We start from the raw sequence: 25,460 nt of genomic DNA on the forward strand, positions 1-25,460 counted from the left end.
GCATAGTCTATACATATCACGTTAATGTCAACTCTAACGATGACTCAATCAAAATAGAAGAGTTGCGAGTATAGTTGGTGAACATTGTTATGTGAATTTATTAGTGTAGGAATATCATCGTTATCATGCTTTGGTACTAACGGTTCCTTGTTCTAGAATTCCACCATAGAATTTATGTATTCGCCGATATTTTCCACTCCCAGTGTAACTTGTCGCTGATTAAAATATTAACGTTGGTCTGATCGACAAGGACTCGATCGGGGTAAATATGTACAGTGTTGCATTGTTTTACAGTCATTTTCAAGCATAAGCCAGTCGATGGAATATTGTTGCCGATCCATTCTTAGTAATTTAGGCTAAGTTGCTTTACAGTAGTTGGTTCCTCGGTACCCGAGTGTTCTTAAAAGTAAAGTACCAGTTCCGCTACGTGGGGACACGGTCCAACAGTATTCATGAGTCACTGTAGCCTAACGTAAGGCTTTTCGTTAGTTTTAGCCTAAGAGATAACAACCAAAGGCTTGCAAAAGGAAAGCAAAACAAATACGCACAATTATGCAGCATCCATCAATTTTTTGCATTGGTTTCTAGACTTCTCTTTCTTTTCTGACCTAATTTAGGCCTAGGCAAGGCCTATTAATAAACCTAGGGCTACTGTACGTAGCTGATTATTATACTATTACTATAGTCTAGGTTTAAGTTAGTCTAACCTTAGGTGCAACATTAGGCTTAAATTAGGCAAAGTATCAACTGCTTCTGTGGTCAAATTATGGAATCGGGAAGAAATATTCATATCCTTGTTACAATACAAAAATGATGGAAAAATGTGACTGGATATGAAGAAAGACAAGTGTTGTAAATTAGGTATTGACACTTACATACTACCAAAAGTTCAGTCTACATAATTTTATTTTTACTAATGACACTTCCAAAGTTCTATTAAACTTTTGAAAGAATTGTTATTGTTCTTTGCACACTAAATGCAATGTTGTGGATCAGGTGCATGCTGAAAGGAAAATGGCTTCAGTTACATTTTGGCCTATGCACTTTCTTGTTCACTAATTTTCTACTAGGGTTCAACATAAAATGTACCCTTTAGAAATGGAATCATTAATTAAATAAGCTTAAGGCAATATTTGCATCTCGTTTCCTCCTGGTTCACATTTATATTGTAGAACATTCCATCCCTTTAACACATCACATCGTAATGACTACCACAATATTTACTTCCACTAATGGAGGATCCATAGTTTCATCTAATTTACATCAGAATGCAAAAATTTGGAAGTTCAAGTGGGTAATTATATTACAATTTGCAAGTATTTGATTACCAAATGCACTACTATGAGGAATTTACTTGGAAATGTGCAAAGGTTTTTTAGTTGAAAGGTTGAAGTGTACCATACATATAACATGCACATGAAATGTCACTACCAATAAGAGGCAAGTCTATAAGGCATGCATATAATCAATGATATTTGTTTAACATCAATCGTGCTGTTTATTAGAACAACTGTTATTGTGTTATGCCGTTCATTTAATTTGAAGTATCGGGAATGAAAATATGAAGTTTGTTAATTTGACTGAAGATATCAATAAATGGAGAAAAAAGAAAGAAGATATTTGCTTAACATAGGACAGTAAAGCAATCATGCAACTATTTTATCCTCTAATCAGATAATAATTAACAAAATCCATTATTACTAGGCACTATCATTTGCGAAAATGCCGTCTAAGTCAAGTTGTACTGTTAGCCAAAGAAGACAACGATTTCTCACTCCTTGTCAAGAAATTTGAAGGTTTTATTGTGTATGTGGTCTTTGGTATTATAGTTTGATATTTGCTGAAGTTATATAAAAATGAAATATTTCTTGTTTATCCTTTCATACAGATAACAAAAACGTGGGATACTTTCCTTGCAGAGGATGGCTGCAAATGCAACTTGTCCCCATATAGGGAGGGTCCAGTCTTACTATGATGATGCAGTGAAGGAACGATCACAGGTAAAGTGCAAAGAAATACCGTACTTCCAACTGCACATACAGAGTACTGTACTACCCAACATGAAATCGTAGATGCGACTAACGAGAAGACTTGCCAGTCCCTTTTATGTAAATGAGTCTCACTGAGTCTCTTCTGTTTCACAGAATATGGGATTAAACGATTCAAAGTCACTTAAAGATTTTACAGATATGAAGTAAACATATATATGGCAGGGAATAATGTAGTGTTAAAATTTTGTATTTAACAGTTTGGAAGGTTCTGAAATTTGAATACTATGGTTCCTTTTTATAAGCAATTTGACCATTTTGTGTAGCATTATGATAGCATTGTGATACCAGATAAATTGTATAACTTACCTGTATGGCCGTATCATCAAAAAATTAAGCGCAACTCCTCTCTGTTCACAGTTTATATACCAATGGATTTATGCTTAAATAGACATAACAAATGCAGAAATTCAAAAAGAAATATAAAGCACAGAGCAAATAAAAAGAAAGATGTAGGTTAAACTCCAATCCTGATAGCTTGTTCCATTGTTAAGATAGATAAGTTTGAATTTTGTTTCTTAACTTGAAATTATTGCTTTAATAGTTGAGGTCACTTGATCACAATTTACCAATTATGTAAAGCTGTATCTCATCATACAGTCTTATATCTTCACAATGATTTCTTAATTTATATTTTTTTTTAAGGAAACAGAAGCACATGTTGGAGTAGAACTTGTTTGACATCACAGAATATTGCATCAAAGTAAATGTTAAACTGCGGTGTATCATATCTCAACAACAGGGTAAATTATGAATCTGGGAATTTGATTGATGTACTTTGATTTACAAGGCTCTGTATAGTATTATATTCTTTTAAATCTTAGACTTTGCTAATCCTTTAGTAAAGGCAGATAACAGGCGGTCTGGAACTTGGTTCTGGTTCTGATTTATTATGTACTTTTGTACATGTTCTCTGCATCAATTAAATGGCCATCAAATTGAACTAGCATTATCATAGTCAGATTTCTTCAATAGCTTGTCAGGTAAGGAATGAGGAAGGTGTGGTCTTAGGGGGTCTCCATGCATTGTCTCTCCTGACCTGTATTAACCTTGTGAATGATACAGGGAATTAGTTGCTGCTTCTTTAACTGTTTCTTTTTTATCCTTTCAAAGGGTGCCTGTGATTCCTGTCTTGCAAAAGGACCAAATTTTTGGCTCTGTCTAGAGGTATGAACAAGAAATTTATTATCTGTTGTTGTAATTGCAAAACAAATTCCTATTTGGTACATTATCCACTGAGTACATTGCTGATGCAAAATTCATTGGGTATTTTTTTTTTTTATCAGAAACACCACACAATTGCTATAGAATTTAATACAACTGCTTCTTGTGTATACTTGTTGTATGACAGTTAAGAGTGGAGTGCTCATAGATAGTTTGTCAAGCAATATATTAGTGGTTGTGATCATTGGATAAACAGCAAATGATCACAAAATGAAGGTTTTTCATATCAAAACCTCCTAATCAACTGCCATGATGGTTGCATACAGTGCCTTGGCCTCCTGGTTCAATCTTGAAAACACGAAAGCTGAGAAGTTTGCATATTTCCAGATAAACTGTGTCAATGCCTTGATGATGTCATTGTTATCTGATCATGATGCTGTTCTTGAGTAGCATAGAAGTACATTATTAGTTAATCATTACTTAATCAAACATCATTGAAATCAATTTGTGTCTCTGTGTTACATCCCCGTCAGGTACATTGTGGATATGTCGGCTGTGGGGAATCAGCTGAGGATCACAGTTCTCAGCATTCAGAGGTAGGTATTATTATTATTATTTTACCAAATTTATATAGCGCTCTTTTCATGCTTAAGCATGTTAAAGAGCGCTTTACAATGACAAAACCCTTAAAATATGAATATGAATATGAAGAATAAAATTGACACAGCTTAAATATTAATATAAAAAAAATATATATATAAGCGAAGGAATACTTTTAAAAATAATGTAGATTTACAGTGAAATTCCTAAAAAGAAAAAAGTGAGTTTTAAGTAAATTTAAGTAACAAAATGACAAAATCCCTTAAAATGTGAATACGAAAATTAATATAAAAATATATATGTATCTATAAGGAAAATGTTTTGAAAACCAATATAGATTTACAGTGAAATTCCTAAAAAAGAAAAATGTGAGTTTTAAGTAAATTGAAGTAACATATATATATATATATTTTATAAATACATTTAAAAAAAGGTTGCACGGTAGAAGAGAATGATTGTTTGTCAAAATATAGAAAAAGAGAAAGAAACAAACCCCACTCCTTTTGTGGGCACAAAGTGTGGTAAATTATCAGCACATTGTACATATATGTAGCAGGACACCATAATTTTGTTACATTATCATGTTTGATTTATTATCTTTTTATTCATTTGCATTTTCAGTCCTCTACACGGTTGCTTTAATATTTAGAAATAGCCCAAATATTTCAATTATTGAGAGGTCAATACATAAAAAAATGAGTTAAAAAAAAAAAAAAATGGTTGTTGAATGTCGCTTTCCATGTTGCTATGAAAGACAACTTATCAAGTTCTTTTCCAGAAGTAGCTAAAAGTGCATCTGGTAGAAGCATTGTCTGTGCCTTTAAATAGCAACCGTATCTCTAGCTCATCTGGTGGAAGCATTGTCTGTGCCCCTAAATAGCAACTGTACCTCCGGCACCACGATGGGGTATAAAATTAGATTCTATTTGTGAAGTATCTGCCTAAATAGCCATTCTCTCTAAATGCATTAATACTTGAATCCTCCTCCTGGAATTGATCATAATGTAATTCATCATTGTCACAGCTATCCAGGCATCCAGTGGCTATTAACCTCAAATCCCGACGAGCATGGTGCAGCAAATGCGATAAAGAGGTCTTTCCGAACGCTATCCTGAATCGAAAGATGGAGGCTCTAGTCAAAACCAGGAAGGTTACAGAAGAGGTCCACGAGAGGGTCTTCTCACAAGAGATCATTCGTAATCCAAGGTAGAGTTCGTAACCTTGCTGTTGTCAAACCCTGTGTAAGGAAAATGCCTTCAAATTATACTCAGGTCTCTAGTTGAAATATTGCTTAACATATATATATATAGTATATATATCTTATATGTATATATAAAGTAGGAGGCATTTGTCCTTTGACCTCTTTAAGTTTATCAATTTAGTCATATTTTTAACTAGATAATATTTGGTAATATGTAACTATTGCATATCTATTCAATAATCGTCCCTGTATTCATAGCGCAAAGTCACTTTTGGCTTCATTCAACACATGACCTTTCATTCTAAAGGTCTCCAAGGCATAAGATTCCAATGACTTTTGACCTTAGTTACCATGGTAACCACATTCATTAATAATTCTTGACATACCCATTACCTGTGAAGGTTGCAAGTCAATTGAATGTTTCCACTTAGAGTTAAAGCAAAAAGTCACTTTTGCTTAATTTGACCTTTGTTCTATATATGTGCAAGACACAAGCTCATTTCATTGTGCACCTACCTGCCAAGTTTGAAGAATATTGTCTATGTGATTAATTGAGAATGTTCAATTTCCATAAGCTCTGCTCATATTAGCGTGGTGGCCGATTGGCTAAGGCATCGGACTTGTGATCCAAGGATTACAGGTTCGAGTCCTGGCCAGATCATTGAATTGTGTTCTTGGGCAAGGCACTTTATCTCCATTGCCTCTCTTCACCTAGGTGTATAAAATGGGGACTCGCGAGGTAACTTGTAAATATAGTTGCGTGGCTGCACCCTATGGGTTGTCCCCCGGGGGACACGTGGTTGGGGTGAACTGTGGTGCCCCAGGAGAGATTGTTTGAATTGTGCACACTTTGGTGTGTAGGTGTGACAAGTTACCAATGACCAGGGTTAAGTTGTTAAGTCGTGTGAGAGGGCCTTGGCCTTGAACAAGACTGTAAACCTAAAATAATAATGATAATAATATTAATTTCTATGTTCTATTAATGAGAGATAGCACCCTTAATATTTGTTGTTTTTGATCAGATGCTCATCTATGAACAGACCGTCTCCAGTTACAGAAGCCCTAGATGAATACCTACAGGATGAGAGAAATGTTAGAGGTAAATGGAACTAACATGAATGTAATGACATTGTATCATCCCCGTGAAGAGCCAACAATGTATTTGTAAAGCCATGAATCCAGTATTACCCAAAAGTTGGCCTAACTTTGTTACTGTCTTTAACCACTCAAATTAGTAAAGAGACGTTATGTAATGTTAGTTGTTTTTTGTTTGCAGATTGTTGCAATAAATTTCATAACATACGGAGCTAGGTGTTACTATTCAATGTTTTGAAAGCAAATAGTATACAAATAATGAATGGTTATGAGTGCAATAGTGCAAATATTTCATGAGTTGAAAGATGGAATGTCCCATTCAACGAGGCACAGCCTCGTTGAATGGAACAAATTACCACTTTCAACGAATGAAATATTTGCACTATTGCAGGAATGGAAACCATTCATTATTTGTTTTATACAACATATTATATTAAGATGGGTAAAATGCACTCATGCATCAGATTGTTTTGAACAGACAGGTTTCTCTGCTCTGTTACCATTGGAAAAAGTGCTACCAAAAAAGTATAACCCATGGTTCTATTTCATAGAGTGGAATAGAGTGGATTTTGCATGCAATCAACGAGCAATTGACCAATCAAATGACCAGAATACAATTAGGTGTTGTATAATAACACATACTCGATACTAAGGTCTTCTGTACTATAACCCTCTCATATCAGTGTTACTTAAGTTATGAGGATAATTTTCACCTAGTCATTTCTAAGATGCCCTAGAAGATCCAAGCACACATATAAGAGACATTGTGCATTCTTACAGGTGTCATGAATTAGTTTGGACCCTCCCTGCTTTAAACAAAGTCATCCATTCAACAACTGTCTTAGTTTTTCAGGTAACGTTATATATTTTTCTTGTAGAAACGGAATGGTTATGACATTTGTTACATTGATAAAGCTTACTAAGTATTATAAACAATATTTGGAATTCCAGGTCTGACAGGAATGAGGAATCTTGGCAATACCTGTTACCTGAATGCTGGCATACAAGCCTTGTCAAACTGGTGAGTAAATAACTGTTACCTGAATGCTGGCATACAAGCCTTGTCAAACTGGTGAGTAAATAACTGTGACTTTAATGCTGGCATACAAGCCTTGTCAAACTGGTGAGTAAATAACTGTGACTTTAATGCTGGCATACAAGCCTTGTCAAACTGGTGAGTAAATAACTGTGACTTTAATGCTGGCATACAAGCCTTGTCAAACTGGTGAGTAAATAACTGTTACTTTAATGCTGGCATACAAGCCTTGTCAAACTGGTGAGTAAATAACTGTTACCTGAATGCTGGCATACAAGCCTTGTTAAATTGGTGAGTGAATAACCGTTACTTGAAAGTTGAAAGAGTGTACCTTACTAATGTGATACTAAACTCTCATACCATCGATATAAGCGTTAAAAGTTTGTTAATTTTTTGTTATTTCCGCTTTGCAAGTTGCAAACAAATAGAAAAAAACGATCTGAATAAAATAGTGGAAATCATATTTTAATGACTTATTTCGAGCAAATTGACCATTTTACAAAGCATAGTAGATTGTAGTTGGATCCATATCAAACTAAATTGAGTATCACTGGTAGATTTAGAAGACAAAAAGTTGTTGTTCTTGTTTGACAGAAATCTTCATGTTCTGTTTTTTTTTTTTTTTTGTGCATCTTTTCATACTTCCAGCCCACCTTTCACCCACTTTTTCCTTGAGTGCGATAATTTCATCTTCACCAATAAAAAGCCATACATTGCACAAATCTACAAGCGGCTGGTGCAAGACGTATGGGGCAGAAAAAGGTATTGCTAATACTGCTTTTAACTGAGGGTTTTGAAGGGATAGTACAAGGGAGCCCTTTACAGATTTAGAAATAATTACGCAGAAAGATATATTTAATAGCTTTTCCTCGCCTTCAGTGAATCATATTGTTTATGTTTTATCTTTTGTATGTACATTTTGCAAGTACAGTGTGTAAAAGTAGTATAAAATGTCATTTTTAGACTCTGTGTAGAGTACAGTATATGAGTAAATCATTACATTATATCAATGTGTTAATTATTGATGAAACACATATGCAACAGTGAGAATTGTCGCAAAAGAAATAAAAATGAAGACCTATGCTAAAACTCAATGTTTGGTGTGGAGAGATCAATGTATTACACAGACTAAAACATTCTTGAAATTAATTGAGAAAATATTGACATTTGTCCTGAGACCATTCAGTGTTTAGATGCACATGTAAACAGGAACAATGATGTAGGCTTGATATTGAGGGGAGTGGGCAGAGGGAGGAGATGGAGGAGGAGGAGGAGGAGGAGGAGGAAGGAGAGACAGTTGCATGTCCAAAGGTGTTGGCACCACACCTGTGTGTGGAAATAATCCGTCATAAATTAATATTACAATTGCATGGTAGAGTTACATACTCTACAAGTTTCTGTGACTATTTTTTTCTTTCAGACCTAGCTACATGACTCCCAATAGTCTGGTTTCTAGCTTCAAGCAAGCCTGTCCAATCTTCAAGGGATACACACAACAGGTCAGTTATTTACATCTCTTGTACATTCCCATTGTCAGGCTCTAAGAAAGTACCCGGTTATTAAACATGGTCAAACCTCGGGGGTCACATGATTATTCTTTCCTCAGTTTGCCTGGTCACCACGCCATACGGGGATGGCTTTACGCTCTGTAAACACACACACGGTGGTTAATATAGCAATCATCTGTTTACTGTGTTTGATACTACATGTACAACATCAACCTACCTATGTACCTTTGTAATACACATGTCATACTCATGTCCTTAGACTGGGGTCCTACAAAGTTATATATAGTGACTATAAAGGCTACTTTCAATTTATCTGCTTGATTGAATCATTTTTCTTCCAAAAGTCACAAATGGGGAAGTATACCAAACTGAGCAATTTTGCTTTAGTAGTCTCTATACTGTTTTGTGTATTTCTTTGATTAAAGCTCTCAATGTGATATCAAGTGAAAGCAAGGACCTTTCGGTGACCTAGCTGGTCTTGTTGATGGTATATTTGACCTCTGCTAAGCCTGTGTATCACTATGACAACAGTATGGTGCTCATAACATCATGAATACCCTGTTAAGAGAAGCTCAAAACAGTTGCTTTCTGTAGGCAAATATATAATTCCTTGCCGTTGATTGCCATTCTGTACGTAGCAATGAACGGTACAGTGATCACTTCTCCAAGTTCTCTTGCATCTTAAAGTAAGTGTAAACTTGATTTCATGCTGTAAGTTTTTGGCAATCCATGTCACCTGTTATTTTCTACTTTCTTTCACTTGAAATGGAGCAAATCGTTAGTAGACATGGAAGTTTTCATTTTCTGGGTAATTCAATAGTTGTCTTGGCTGTAAATATCAATCATCCACAGCAAACACCCTACTCCCATCCTCTCCCATGTTCTACACTACCCTCACCCACACATGGTGCAATGAAATTAGGGATTTGTATAAAGTTTCATACATTTGGTGCAAAGCTGCCACAAAATGGAAAGCAAGCTTGTTTGTTTTCTTCTCTGTGAAGGATGCCCAAGAGTTTCTTCGATGTTTTATGGATCGACTCCACGAAGAACTAAAGGAAGAAGTTCACTTGGACGGGGAGTCAGATGAAGAGGATGATGAAGGGAGCCCTCGCTCTGATTTGGCAGCCTCTCCAGAACCGAAACGGCGAAGCAGAGCGTCAGCAGCTGACGATGATACGGGAAGTCTATCGGATGGCGAGGTCCCAAGTCGCAGGGGATCAAGGCGACGTTCGGAGAGGGTTCAGAACAGACACAGGACCATATCTGCCTCAAGTGTGGAAGTAAGGACAGAAGGATCTGAAGATGGCACCCCAGAAGCAGACCAGGCTATATTGGAAGTCGAATCCGGCCAGGGTGATCGACATCCAACTCACGTCAGCCTCAGCCAAGAAACTGTTAGAACCAGACCCAAGGAGGGTAGAGGTTTGTCGACTTTTGTATTTCTCTCATTGAAAATGGTTTTTGAAATTCGCTAAGTGCAAAGCTGTAACTGCTATGAAAGGGTAAGTGATTGGAGAGGAGGGCAAGGGGGGGGGGGAGGTGGTTGGGCTTGTGTGATTGTTACATATTTATTATATATTGTTAGGAGAGTTTCCTCACCTTGTTTACACCACACAAATACCTTTTAATAACAAATATTTCGTTACCTATGACAATCACTGCTAAATCTGGTCAGACTTTATTAAAAAATTGATTTTTTTTTTTTCCTGTTTATTTCAGGGAAAAAGAGAAAAGCTGTCAAGTTTTCTAGCATAGTATCAGATGTCTTTGATGGGAAGATTCTTAGTTCAGTTCAGTGTTTGACTTGTAACACAGAATCACAGTGCAAGGAAACATTTCAGGATCTCAGCTTGCCAATTCCAGGTAGGTCCATGAATACTCAATTGTCCCACAGGAAGGAGAAGTATAGCTGTCACGTCTTTAGGAGGTATTAAAACAAAGAAAATAACCAGTGTAAATCAATGTGTAGCAGTCTGTGCATTTGTATGAATGTTGCTAACTTGCTACAATAACAGAACAAGCCTAAGAATGTTTACGTGAAGATGGATGCAGGTCGTCCAGCAGTCTGGCTCTCTACTTTGTCCTTACTTTTTCATTAAAAGAAATGTCCAGGTCTTTTTCATATATTGAAGAGGAACATAATCTTAGCATTCTGGTGAAATTTGCATGCAATTCCTATGTACCATTTTTGAGATATTGACAGTTGAAGTTATCTGATATTCTACCAAAAGTGAACTTGAAGCAAACAGGTGTGATGTCATAGTTGCACACTGACAAAGAACTGTAAATTTTAAAGTTAAACAAAACATTATTTATCAGTGTGCAACAATGACGTCACACCTGTTTGCTCCAAATTCATGTTTGGTACGAAAGTTGGCAACTTCAACTGTCAATATCTCAAAAGCGGTACGTAGGAATTGAATGCAAATTTCACCAGAATGCTTAGATTATGTTCCTCTTTAACATATCAAAACAAAATTTTGACCTGGACTATTCCTTTCAGATATCTACTTCTGCTTATTGTTTTACTTACTTTTTGCCTGTGAAAGTGTACGTATTGTCTGCATGATGATGAAGGTCAACAATGATAGGTATATATTAAATAGGGAGTACAGACAAGAGGAATGGAGTGAAAGGTAGAAGAAAGAGAGAAGGGGTGGGTGTCTTTTATTGGCACCATCCTCTAGACCTTCGCAATTATGCCACTTTGAGGAAGTGAAAGATTGCAGTGCCCCTCATTACGTGCATCCATTTCACCTTTTTGTTACATCATCTTGCTGAGAATCAAGAGAACTATAAACTACAGATTACAAATGATTCCTGTTTTTCTATCAGGTGACCCTTGGCTGCACCAAAAACCCTGTGAATGGGGCGGCTACTTTCATAAGAAAGTGACACCTTCATTCTCCCGGGGTTTCATTCGACTTTAACCTTGCATATATTCTGTATTTTCACTTTCTTTGCTTTCAAGCATAAAAATAGTTTGATATGTATAGCTGATTCAGATTTTCAGATACCATTGGTCCAACTTGTACTGTCCATCTTCACACATTATTTCATACAAGAAGCTACTCTGTAGGTACATTAAATGTTCTCCTGTAAAATTTTGGCAAAGAATCGCTAAGCTTTCCGTTGGCTATCTGGTCGTCATTCGCAATATATTCCAGACACCAGATCACTCAGTTCAGTTTGCAAGGTATCGAGTTTCTGCAGAGTCGCGGCTCTAGTCTGACAGATAACTTTGTTACTTTAACTGTCATCTTTTAGGTAAGGAGGACATGGTACGTATACAAGGAATGGGAAACAGCAAACAGAACATGGTCTCCTGCTCGAATAATGCAGATGGGGATGGTTGGTGGGCTTGGTTTGCCAGCTTGTTCACTGGGTAAGTCTTCACCAAAGGAATTCTCTCGCGAGTTAATCATAATGGTAAAAAAGTCCATAGTACACTATGAATGTGCGTGGGGGAAGGGGCAAGGGGAGGGTTGAGCAGGGGAGAGGATTATTTCATTCCAAACCATTAAAATTTGATTATTCCTTATCCAAATTTGTTGGCATCAAAGTGTTACCATGTATGTTCAATGGCGGAGTATGGTGCATACTTTTACCGTAACAAATGTTTTGTGATATATTTCAGACATCAGTCTGAGCTTTAATAACTCTGTTATTGTATTGCATGTAGCATGTACTTTTTTGTACCGCTAGTGAACTATTTCAAGTCACATTATGAACTTTATTATAAAAAAATGTACACAGATTCCATCACATGGAGGTGGGGGGGGGGGGGAATCCTAAAGGTGTCATTTTTTGAGTAATTCATTTTAACCCCTGCTGAACAATAGAATGATCCACCATTATTGCTGAAACACTAAAATAGCGACCATGTTGTTCTTTCAGCCAGTAATATGTACAACAAGATTACCAAACATACAAAGATATATTTTGGTATTGGTAGGAGTATAGTGAAGGGTATTGGTAGGGGTAAGAGTGTCCTGTTCCATTTGGCAAAATTATTGTTTTTTTCTTTCTTGAGAGTGCCTGATAGTCAAAAGTATTGATTCCTCTTTCAGTTTCTTAAGCAAATTAATCCACTTTTACTTACCATTTGTATCTTGTATATTTGACATTTTATTCCTGTAAGACTTTCACTTAAAATACATATATCAGATTAGCCGATGGGCCTTTTTAAGAAAAATGCCCCAGCAGGGCACAGGCATCATGGCTGAATCAACTTATTCTGCATCACTTGTATTACAGCATGTCCAGTTGGTTTTACGGTCCCAGCATTACGTTAGATGCGTGCCTGGCAGCATTCTTCTCAGCAGACGACTTGAAAGGTATATATATATATTGTCTTTTGCGTAACACGGTCTCAGGTACACTGACGCAATCCATTGTGCTAACAGGAATTCAACCAATTTTTAATTTGTTTTTGTCTCTATTCCATTACAAAGATGTGCAGTCTGTTTAATTCTAGGGAAATGTTTCAAAGTAACAATTCAAGTTAAAGATGCTATGGTTATATCATGTAAGAAAGTAAGTATGCAGTGTGTGAGTATACTGTGTGAGAAAGTAAGTATACAGTGTGAGAAAGTAAGTAGGAGTGCATGAGTATACTGTGTGAGAAAGTAAGTATACAGTGTGAGAAAGTAAGTATGCAGTGTGTGAGTATACTGTGGGAGAAAGTAAGTATGCAGTATGTGAGTATACTGTGTGAATGAAGTAAGTATACAGTGTGTGAGTATACTGTGTGAGAAAGTAAGTATGCAATGTGCATACCTTGTGAGAAAGTAAGATTTATAATTGTGAATCTATATTCGTACCATGTAAGAAACTTTAGTATTAACCATGTGAGTATACAGTGTGTGAGAGAGAAAGTTTATTATTGTGAAGCTATTTTCATACCATGTAAAGAAGTAATCATGTTATCCAATTTCTCATTTTTTTAAAAACTTTCTTGTATAAAACTTATGAAATGCATCAATAGGTATTTTGCATAAAATTTTAAGATGTTGGAAGATAATTGAAATGATTTCAATGCCTCCAGTTAAGTTTGACAGGTGCGTATCTCTCTGTCTCTCACACATGTTGTCATGAGACCATTATTCTTCTCCATTACAGGTGATAATATGTACAGCTGTGAAAAATGTGGAATGTGAGTATTAATCTGTAGGATTTTTAAGCTTGTAGACTTCTATCTGACTATCATTACACACTCTGTAAACAATCACTGCACAATGAGACTGTCTCTCTTTACCTTCACAATATCCTCAGAGCTAGTCTAGTAACCGTATAATGGTTCAGTCTTCATCTGATGGGATCCATGCTGCCAACACTAAGAAACATATAAAATTGGAAAGGAAAATTTTTAAGAAATTCCAATAGTTCAGTAAGAATAGATATCTTGTTTCCTACAAAGAGACACATTTATTCTCTTGTTGCAGGCTTCGAAATGGAGTTAAATTTTCTCAAGTGCAAGAGTTACCAGAGGTATGCGTCGGTCTTTTGTTTCTCTCTGACCATATATGTATATCATTATTGAAATTCCACCTTAAAAAATGTTGTTCACAATGGTCTTCCACATCAGGATCACTGTTGTGCCTAAACTTATGATTTCATAGGACCCTGACTTTTTGCATTTTAAGCCCAAAATTAATGATATGTAGTACAAGTCCCTTCATATGTGTGACACGCTGTCTCTTGTATGGGAAAAGATACAGGTTTCCTTCCTTCCATATATATGTAATGGTAAGGAATCAGTGTTTGACTCAGGCTCAGTGAGAATGATAAAGCATGACGGTCTGCAGACTACAGGCAATATTACCCAAGACTGGGTTTTGAAAAGGTTTTGATGGGTAGTGGGAATTCTGCAGGTGGGAAATGTGTCTACTGTACAGGGATGAGTCTGGGGTAAAAAAAAAAAATTGCAAAAATTGCGGTATAGGCCCCAGTTTGCGTATGCTACAATGTGTTAGAATAATAGTTTTTGTCCCAGAGGTAGCAAAGAAGTCACGGATATTACGGGAATTCGCGGAAAAGCTCATGCCTGACTGTATCCGGAGCTTGCCCGCATCGGTAATCTGAGCAAGCTTTCATGCAATTCAGTATCTTGTGGGTTGTTACGCAGTCCTATTGGAAGCTAGTTGGGTTTCCGGACTGCTGCTACAGCATACAAGAAAGTGGCATGATAGACAGTAAACACAGATATTCTCTATTGCAAAGACAAAAGTTTTTAATCGTGAGTGAAAGAAAGTGTGGTTATTTGTCCAAGAGAGATCTCTGAGAGAGAGATAAGGAGGAAGAAAATTATGTAAATGTTAGACGATAAATCCTTCATCGAGTAAAGCAGAACTTCTGCTACGCTTACTTAAAATCAAACCCCAAAGCCTATGTGAAACTTCACTTTTAAATAATGGAGCCTCTTTTTTGGTCATATGTCATACATTTTATGACAATTGGGTCAATGTCCCAAACATTGTTTAATTGATTTCATTCCGTGATCTATTCCAAGGTCCTCTGTATACATCTCAAGAGATTCCGGCACGATTCCTTCAGCTCATACTCCTCCAAGATCAGCAACTATGTAGAGTTTCCTATTGAAGATTTAGACATGTCACGCTACACATCTAAAGGTGAGGTTTTATAAGTTAGGGGTATCTCTTGAATGTATTTTAGGGTTAAATAACCTGGGTAAAAGAAACAGGGTCTCAGGAGACGCTTTTAAGAGTAAGGTATCGTAAGCTGAGGTAATTGTTGAATGTACTTTGGGTATAAAATAACCCGGGTAAAAGAAACACTGTCTCAGGAGACACATCTTAAGGGTAAGGTATTGTAAGCTGAGGTATTTCTTGAATGGACTTCAGGTATACATAAGGTATTGTAACCTGAGGTATCTATTAAATGTACCCAAGGGTATTGTTTCAATGTGATCTCCATGCCTGAAAATGCTGTTACCATTGGTGATTGTGGAAATTCTCAAGCTGAGAAATATTTCCAATTTTTTCCACATTTTTATTGAGTTTTGCCAGATTTAGTTGAAAGTCTCATACAGGAGAAAGAATAATGTTGTCAATGATGCAAGGTGGCGATCACTCGATTTAATGAGTTGCCTTCTTTGGGAAGTTTGTTTGTTAATGTGCTACCTTCTCCCAGAGTTATCAATGAATGTGTGGTGTAATTTTTGGTATTTATGTTAGTATCTGTTAATTTAGCTATGCAACTTTTTCTCTTTCTCTTGCTCACAGGTTGTGAGGACAAGTGTACAAAATATGATTTGATTGGTGTTATATGTCATCATGGAACAGCTGGAGGTGAGAGAAATAACTTTACAGTTTCATTTTATTTTAGTATATTTCTAGCATAGCTCTGTAAACAAAGTTTCAAAAAAATGGAAAACAAGAAATCACAAGTTAAAATGTCAAAAAGAGAAGGGTAAAATCTAAGAGAAGGTAATCAAATCATTTAGTACTACACTAAAGCTTTTGTTTGCAAGAGAAAACATCAACGGAAAAGGCCAGTGGGTGGAAAGACTAGCGTAATAATTCAGAAACTCCAAACAGGGAAAAATGGAGAAGCCATGTGGAAATGATTTTGTAGAGGGAAACATGATGTAGCTATTCTTAATAGCAGGATTTTGTAATTATTCTCTCTGTTAAATTGTTTAATTGTACAGAGAGGATAGAAGGATAGAGGATAAACACAGTTTAAGTATTAATACAAGCCTCTTAACATCATTTCTAGCAGCTACATGATATCATCCAAGGTCTACAGTTCTTGAATGTTTTGCATTCTTTCATTTTAATTAAATATTGTGATAATAAACAAAAAGTTTATAAAGGTGTCATAAATAGAGAGCTATTTAAAGTCATATTTCTGGACTTGAGTCAGTCCTGGACCATATCTATAGTAGCCTAGCAAAAACCTGCAAGCAATTTTTTTCCCCTCCATTTTCTTGTAGAATGAAATTTATTTTGCTAGTCAAGTTAATGATCTCTATTGCTATGAGGCTTTAGTATGAAAACATCAAAAACATTATGTAAAATCTACATTAATGCCCTATTCTGATAATCATCACATAATATCTTATAGATGCCAAAGACAGAATCCTTTTGGAAGTCTTGATTTTGGAATCATGACTGGTATAATAATATCACCATGTGGTACTTAAATTGTAGATCCATGTTGTGTCCATAATTTTGGCTCTTGTTTACATTCAAACAGGGGGTCACTACACAGCGTATGCTCAGAACTGGCTGAATCACCAGTGGTACGAATTTGACGACACCTTCGTCACAGAGGTGGAAGAAATGGCGGTGATGCATGCTGAAGCATACGTTCTCTTTTACAAGTAAGTCATTCGGTCTCAGAATCATACTCATGGGATGGCATGGCATGGGTAGTGTACTGACCACGGCATGGTCATGGGAAAACCATGGCATGGGTAGAGTACTGAGTAAATTTGTAATGACATGAAGAAAAACCTGTCTCTAAATGTTGCATACTTCTATTGCTGCAAAAATATTGGAGGGATATGCAAGTAACAGGGCAATTGGGCAGTGCTGGAGGGCCCAGAGCAACAAGCTGTGGGCCCACTACTACCGATGGTCTCCTTATCAAATACGTTCTGTTCCAGTATAGTAGGCCGAATCCTTAGATTATAGGTTGTATTCAGAAAGGGGACTAAACCTTGATAGTTTGATTGAGGAGATAGGTGAGATACCCTAAATATTCTTTTTTCTTCTGTGGGATAGTCCACCCGCCCAGGGCCCAGACCACAGTCACTCTGTTGTTTCTGGAGAGAAATGGGTTTCAAGTGGACATGGAAGCATTTGCCTTCTTATGGTAGATTCTTCCTTATTGTCACACAGTTTGTGCCATATATAAATATATATATATATGTATATATACATATCAATATAAATATATATATATATATGTATGGGACTATTTTAGGTTCAATACAACCATATGACTACTACTTTATTTAGAATGAAGTAATAAGGTTATTTATGACATTTGTGTGTGTTTGTCTTAACTCGTCTATTGAAATCATGGGAACCATTTATTCCTATCCTTCTTTTTCTTTGCCCATACTGACATTTGATTTCATCACACTCATCTATGTTGTAGGAATTATGAAGGTAGCTGGTAAGAATAGAGAGATGGAAATGGTGAGAGATTTTGAAGACCGATAAAAGTGAATCAGAAGGATATAATCCAGTTTGATGAACATCCATTGAAGATAATTAAGCATCAATGTTTAACTTTTAGTGTACCTTTGAACTTAAAATGATGTTTTACCTCAAATTTTTAGGAAAAAATCAGAGAAGGCTGAGGAACTCAGACAGACAGTATCTCAATTAGCAGAACAACAAGAGGTAGGTTTATTAATCACAACTAAAAATTCTTCTCACCATCGCATGAAAGTTCACTTGTCGCTGATCATTTCATGATCTTGTTTGTCTGTATTTGCAGTAGTGTAATCTAATGAAATGACTAATGTTATGGATATAGTATTGGTTAGGGAATCCAAGGTTAAGGAAGTCAATGTTAGCTCATTTGATACCCTATATCCATGGGATAATTACCTTATTATGATAGTAACAGGGTAAAATCAAATGTGTTTTGAGAAGTTTTGTGAAAGCTAACTCAAAATAAAGAAAATCAAAGTTTCATATGTTGTAATTTAAGTTAATTATGAACAAGCAGACTGGAAAATCATAAAGAAATGTTTGAAATAGCAAAGAAATTATTGGCTATTAGAAGCAGGATATGAATGCCAGTAATGATGGGTTTTGGCTAATTTATCGCCTTCAGTAGTATAAAATATGTATCATCTCACCTAAATTTGGACTGATTTGTTTCATTTTTTTAGCTCCCGCAAGTTTCTGGCATTGAACTTTGGATATTGTTCTTTTTTCATATTAAAGAAACCCTTTAACTACTTCTCTTTCTTTTGGTTTCTTTATTATCCTCACAGCAAAGTCTCATTCAGTTTTATATCTCTTTGAAATGGCTGAATAAATTCCACACCTTTGTTGATCCAGGGCCAATCACCAATTCAGACTTCCTTTGCAAGCATGGAGGTGAGTGCTATCACTATCTTAACAAATTTATTTCAACAAGGAACTTTGGCGTTATTTGCACAAATTTGATAGGCTCATATTTCACTGAAAACAATCGAGCTCGAGTATTTTTATCGATTGTCATGTCAGAAATTACCTTTCGTTGCTTAACAGGAAATGCTGATCATATTTTCAAATGTAATCAACGTAAAATGTGGGATTAAGCATGCCAGTTGTGTCATGTGTAAGGATTCATTACCATATTCTAGTCCCTGTACTGGTATTGCACAATTTGTGTACTTTATAATATATTATAGCAAAAGCAAAATATCAGAAAATTGATGTGAAAAAGCAGAAAGGTTAAAATTATCTTTGTTAATTTTGTAAGATTTGTTTATTAATATGGTTGTAAATAGAACTTTTTTGTAATTTTTTTTTCTTTTAAATCAAAACAAGAATGGAATAAGTTTGACACATTTTTCTTTCTTTATTTAGGTGTTCCTCCTCACAAGGCACCAGTTGTGGACAAACTGTTTGTTAAGATGCCACAGCCTGCCTGGGAAGAGCTACACAACAGGTAGGTGTGGGTATATGTGAACAAATGTGGTATAACTGATGTAGGTTGAAGCCTGACCATAGAATCCATTATAAACTCACATGCACACACACATACAGACAACCATCATGAGGGTAGAATAATACAAAAAGATGCCTGCTCCCTCTTAACTTTAACTTTAATTTGTTCTTCATTTGCAAAGTGGCAATTTGCGATGGAAACTGTTTTCACGGTACAATAATATGATCGTAGGGAACCGGTACAAACTGTAAGAGAGGGTGAATGATATGCATTTGTTTGTTAGTGTTTGATATAAGCATCCAGCTGCTGCATTTAATTTTGTGCCAATTTTTAGTCTCAATCACAATTTATAAATAGAACAACATTTTTGTAGTTAAAAATTTCCTTCAGACTTGACAATTTTATGTCAGTCTTAAACTACAGACTTCCTTGTCTCTAGTTTCTAAATGTTACATTGTATTTGATCAATGTGGAGTGTTAGCTCAGTGGTTAAAGCTTGGTCAGCTTGCGGCTTTGATATTAGCCAATGAGGCTTCTTTGCGAGTTCCTGCTTGCAGGAGGATCTAATAAATACATACATACACGCATACTGTTGTTATTGTTTTCAGGTTTGGCGGGGGTCCAGTAGTCAACCACCTTTCTCTGAATCCCTGCAGCATCTGCCAGGCGGAGATCCATCAGCTCACCAGGAGAAGGGACGAAGAGCTTAATATGTTTGTTGAGGTAAAAATGAGATGCAAAGAAATAAAAACAAATGGTACCTTGTCATCGTTTGATATTTCATTTCTCAGGCAGCTTATATTATAAAGTTTCTCCCAACGTTGTGCTCTTTGAGAAGTCCATCAACTTGTCCATTTTATCTAGAAAGGGCCCGGGGGGGAGGGAGGGAGGGGGAAGAAGGGTGAGGGGGGCTTGAAGTAATGGCACAGACATTGAGATCTAACCTTTTGCTCATGTCCTTTCCTGACTGTGTGTCAAGTGAATCTAACATTGGTTCTTCTTTTATCTTATGTAGCTGCATGAGGCCTTCACTAGTAATAACTCCAGAGGAGATGACATTTACTACATCAGCCTTGCTTGGTTCAATCAATGGGAGGCATTTGTCAAAGCCAAAGAACAAGGTAAAATTCAAGCCATTAAAGGTCATCGGCTGTGTCCCTCGACCCATCCCCACACCCAGAAGGCCTGCACTAGTAATAACTCCAGACGAGATGAAAATCAGCCTTGCTTGGTTCAATCAATGGGAGGCATTTGTCAAAGCCAAAGAACAATATGCAATAGTCTTTAAAGGTCATCAATATTGTCTCTCCCCTTCCCCAACATTCTCCCCTCCCCGCCCGGAGTCCTGCACTAGTAGTAACTCCAGACGAGATGACATTTACTACATCAGCCTTGCTTGGTTCAATCAATGGGAGGCATCTGTCAAAGACAATATTATATGGTTGGCTGAATATCTATCTATATCTATATCTATCTAGGAAAAGCATCAAACTATCTACGTAAAAACCTAACAATAACTAGTAAGAGACTGGAATTACTTGACCGAATAGTTTAGCGTCTTCCTGACGCACAAGAGCCCCACATTTAGTGTACTTTAGCAGAATCAGTTAATATCAGATGGCAAATGTAACTAAATCATGCAATGCATCCCCAATGTGCCAATCTTACAGTTCACCCATTTTTTTAAGGATCCTACCAAGTTTTCAGGGACGAGCAAAATAGCTTTTGTTTTCTTTTTCATGTCCAGATCCGCCAGGACCAATCGATAACAAACCCATCGCCATTATCAAAGATGGACACGCCTTCAATAGACCAGGTCATTTCAAACTTTAATTTTTTGCTTGTTTTTTTTTAAATTTCAGTGTAACAATTTCATATTGTTTTTGGATTCACTCCACACTTGCAGTGTCCTTCAGTTCTTTAAAGAATAAGAATCAACTGTTTTGAAAACAAATAAAAAGAACTTAATGTAACCAAGAATAGTCAATCTTTGCTCACCATGGCCTATCTGTATGTCCAGAGTATTGTATGACTCACCATGGCCTATCTGTATGTCCAGAGAATTGTATGACTCACCATGGCTTATCTGTATGTCCAGAGAATTGTATGGCCTACCATGGCCTATCTCTATAGCTATTTTGAGTTTTTTATCATTCTTTTTGTCCAAGTAAGAAATGTTTGCATTGAATATTTTTCTGTAACTATAACATACAGGGGGTGGATCTGCTCAAATTTCCGAAGACACTTGGAAGTATTTGCATTCTATCTATGACGGTGGACCTGAGATCATTCTGCACGCTAGCCGGCCGGCATTACCGGACACACTTGAAACAGAAGATGAAGAGGAGGAGGATGAGGAGGAGCAAGCAGAGGAGAACAATAGCTGAAAAATAACAATGCTTGTCTTTGTTTCTATAAATGTATTGCATCATTGTTTCCTTTGTGGCTGCATTTTCATCTTCAATTTCATGACACTTTTTTTGTTTATTCCAAAACAAGAAACCTAGGTATGTACCTACTTACAGACACCCATACATACATACTTACACACATGCAGCATAGCTGTGAACATAGGCGTAGGAGCCCAATTTGATTGGGGGGGGGGGGGGGGGGCTGTAACCACTTACACGAAAAATATAACCAAAAATGTTTGCGCACTCCACGCGCGTTCAACATGTTAATGTGCATATCATATAGGCGTGCATCGTTTATTACATCGCATGCCAATTACATGCAATCATTTGCCATGTTATTACCCTTCCATATTGGTTAGAATTTTTGGGGAAGCCGTTACAATAATAATGATAATATTAATATAAGTTTAACCATTGAAAAACACATTGCAATTTATTTTCTTTCAGTATGTGCCCGAAATATCAGCATATTGCCCGAATTTTCACCAAAATAGTTGGTTGGGGGAGGCTGCAGCTCCCCCAGCCCCCCCCCGCCTCCTACGCCTATTTACATACATACATGCATACTTACACATTAAACATACATACATATTATTGATTAAAATCAATACACATGCAGCATAGCTGTGAATGGATGTATTCTAGGAATACAATATATGGGTGAGAACCACACTCATGCTCCAAAGAGAAAGATCCAAGGGCGTAGGAACCGGGGGGGCTGGGGGGCACCAGCCCCCCAGTGAAAAATATGGAGGGGCGGAAGTATCATTCCGCCCCCCGCTTTGCAAGTCAGAAAACCCCTTTTTCATTTCCAAATGGGAAAAAATTCTCATTTGGAGCACCAAATTGCATCTAAGGCCAGGTGAAAATGCAAAATTATATACAAAATGGAGTGGGTGGGTTGAAGTGTGCTATATTGCACCAAATTGCATCTGAGGCCACCTGGAAATGCAAAAGAAATCAAAAGGGGAGGGGGACACCCCCTCCCCTTAGACCCCTCCCCCAGGCAGGCCATCAGTCTTCAGCCCCCCCACTCAAAAGTACCTTCCTACGCCACTGGAAAGATCACAATAAGCAACTGTGACATGATTAAACTTATTGGTTATAAAGATATAAATAACAAGTAAAATATGCCTCCAGTCCCTCCATAAATCAGACACTTTAAACTAGTGACCTATGAAGAGCTCATGCCATTTCCAGATCCTGTATCAGTTTTTACTCGATGAATCATTGCTATACATGCTTTACTTCCTTAATACGGAAATTTGAGCAAATGGGTGTTTAAGATTCAGGTATTTGATCCTCCTGTAGTTCTGAATCTGTTCTTTTTTTTAAAAAAAAAAGGAAAAGGAAATATTAACTAATATGACAAATATCTGGAACCATGAAATCACCTGATGACCATATTTGGAACTCGAGGGTTACCGGCCGTAAAAGCCATTAAAAGTACAGAGATGATGTACGTGCATGAACACAGTGTGAAATTGTATGGCCCCACTTAAGGTCATGTGTGGTGAAATGACCCGAGCATCGAAATGATTGTATAAACGTGGAATTGTTGTCAGTTTGATTATTCATCATGTATAGGCCATTATTCATATATGTATATATATATATATATATATATATATATATATATATATATATTATATATAGAATAATTTTATCCGAAAATAATGTACAAATATGGTCATACCGCCATTAACAAAGAAAGAAAAAACATGGAGTATGCTATTATTTTCCGTATTTTTTTTTTTGGTATGTATAAAAACAGGAAGTGAAAGTTACCTGGAAACTAGTAAGGAAGCTAACTACATATTCAGCTAACGTGGAAGTATTTGTTGTACAAATGCCAGTGCTATTTAGGAAGTGAAAGTTACCTGGAAACTAGTAAGGAAGCTAACTACATATTCAGCTAACGTGGAAGTATTTGTTGTACAAATGCCAGTGCTATTTAGGAAGTGAAAGTTACCTGGAAACTAGTAAGGAAGCTAACTACATATTCAGCTAACGTGGAAGTATTTGTTGTACAAATGCCAGTGCTATTTAGGAAGTGAAAGTTACCTGGAAACTAGTAAGGAAGCTAACTACATATTCAGATAACGTGGAAGTATGTGTTGTACAAACGCCAGTGCTATTTATGTGTTTTGTTTCAAATGTAACACACAAATTTATATGTGTGTTACTGCGGACAATTTTTTTTAAAAAATAATAAAAGTGTGTTCTTTGTTCATATTGGATCTGTCTGGCAGTAGATGTTATAAGCTGTCTTTATCAAATCTAATTGGTACATAAGGATTGGTTAGCCGTTGAAATGTCTTTTCTGTTTTAAGAGAAACCATGGCAACCACAATTAGACAATACACGGTATTGTTTTTCAACAATATGTCAATATTTTGTGCAATGTAGGGAGCTTTTTTTATCTCTTTACCTCTGAAAGTAAACTTTATATGAATGGTACTGTGGCTGTCCTTCTTCTGAACTTGTTTTATGTATAGAGTATTCTTTGATTTGCTATAGCATGAGATATTAATCCCTTTATAGACCTAGATAGTAATCCCTTACAGACCTAGATATTAATCCCTTGTAGACCTAGATATTAATCCCTTGTAGACCTAAGGATATGCCGACTTCAATATAGAAGATATATGTAACAATAAGTAGTAGTCTTGTCTCTTTTCTTGTGGTGGCTTCATGCTATATTATGTGGCATATTTTGGATTATTTAATAATAATTATATATTGACTATATTTGGACGATACATGAAGGAAAGGGGGGGTGGGCGGACTAGGCAAGGGTGTAGTTGATGCCAACGACATAAATTTAATTGTTTAGACGTCAAATGATGCACTGAGGTGAAAAACCTTTCCCCTCACCCCCCCCCGGTGGGTGTAAGGATCTGTCCATTTTAGTATGTGATTGACAACACATAAGTAAACAGTTTTAGAGAATTAAGGGCAGACGATATAAGGAAGGGGGGGGTGGGGGCGATGTGGAACACTTTCTCGCAAGAGAAGACAAATTTGAGCGAGTACAAAGGGTGCAATCAATGAGTTCTAAGCCGACCTTGAAAATTCGTGAAATTGTTCCTCTCCAGATTAAAGGAGTGCAATCAACACGATGTATTACCTTACACGATGCAAATTCCGATGAAAATGGATATTAACAATAAAGTTTAACACCCCACCCCCCCCCTTACTTATACGAGGGGCATTTAAAGACCCTTGAATCTCACCCCTAGCTGCCAGTATGAGCATATGCAATAAGCAGGCGCGTATCCAGGGGGGGGGGTGGTTGAGGGCGCGCGCCCCCTGGTAAGAAAAATGGAGAGAAAAACGAGGGGAAAAGAAAGAGGAGGAAGGAAGGGAAAAGGAAAGAAAAGAGAGCAAATGAGAATGGAGGGAGTAGAAGAAAAACGCCAAGACAACGGGAAGAGGAACAGTAACATAATTACAGCGCTGATCCCTATTATATACACAGAGTAGCCAGTGACGGATCGAGGATTTCGGTAGGGGCGTGCGCCTCAACCTACCCCTTACACCGACAACTCCATTTTTGAAGTTTCAATTTTCTCTCTCTCACTAATGTATATATATATATATATATATATATATATATATATATATATATATATATATATATATATATAAATACTATATATGGTCTATAACGCGTGTGTGTGTATATGGACGTCTTAAACAATTGTGCTATGAAACCAATTGTGACTGGTCTCGAACATTCAGTATTAG

At 36.6% G+C, this 25,460-nt stretch overlaps 2 protein-coding genes across 3 annotated transcripts in view; one reads left to right on the top strand and one right to left on the bottom strand.

Annotated features, from left to right (window-relative positions):
- Positions 1-25,460, bottom strand: part of LOC139963609 (disabled homolog 2-interacting protein-like) — a 509,980-nt gene that overhangs the window by 247,015 nt on the left and 237,505 nt on the right. The window lies entirely within an intron of this gene.
- On the top strand, positions 25-24,360 carry LOC139963611 (ubiquitin carboxyl-terminal hydrolase 20-like). Of its 2 annotated transcripts, none has more exons than XM_071964564.1 (25): positions 25-262; positions 1,889-2,000; positions 3,162-3,215; positions 3,746-3,808; positions 4,837-5,018; positions 6,036-6,112; positions 7,060-7,129; positions 7,793-7,906; positions 8,565-8,643; positions 9,657-10,077; positions 10,375-10,518; positions 11,923-12,040; positions 12,913-12,992; positions 13,777-13,810; positions 14,100-14,145; positions 15,167-15,287; positions 15,900-15,965; positions 16,876-17,002; positions 17,969-18,032; positions 18,635-18,740; positions 19,215-19,296; positions 19,905-20,019; positions 20,312-20,417; positions 21,044-21,112; positions 21,511-24,360. In XM_071964564.1, the coding sequence occupies exons 2-25, from the start codon at positions 1,923-1,925 to the stop codon at positions 21,681-21,683; spliced, it is 2,589 nt and encodes an 862-aa protein (XP_071820665.1). In that variant the 5' UTR covers positions 25-262; positions 1,889-1,922; the 3' UTR covers positions 21,684-24,360. The 2 variants fall into 2 exon arrangements, with proteins under 2 accessions (XP_071820665.1, XP_071820666.1); XM_071964565.1 differs by lacking the exon at positions 25-262 and adding an exon at positions 325-472.

Source organism: Apostichopus japonicus, chromosome 22, assembly GCF_037975245.1.
Source record: "Apostichopus japonicus isolate 1M-3 chromosome 22, ASM3797524v1, whole genome shotgun sequence".
Lineage (NCBI taxonomy): Eukaryota > Metazoa > Echinodermata > Holothuroidea > Aspidochirotida > Stichopodidae > Apostichopus > Apostichopus japonicus.

Coding starts and splice junctions, on each gene's coding strand:
- LOC139963611 (XM_071964564.1), top strand. CDS start 1,923: ATGGCTGCAAATGCAACTTGTCCCCATATAGGGAGGGTCCAGTCTTAC. Junction 12,041..12,912: donor TTTGCCAGCTTGTTCACTGG/GTAAGTCTTCAC, acceptor CTTGTATTACAG/CATGTCCAGTTGGTTTTACG. Junction 20,020..20,311: donor AGCTTAATATGTTTGTTGAG/GTAAAAATGAGA, acceptor TATCTTATGTAG/CTGCATGAGGCCTTCACTAG.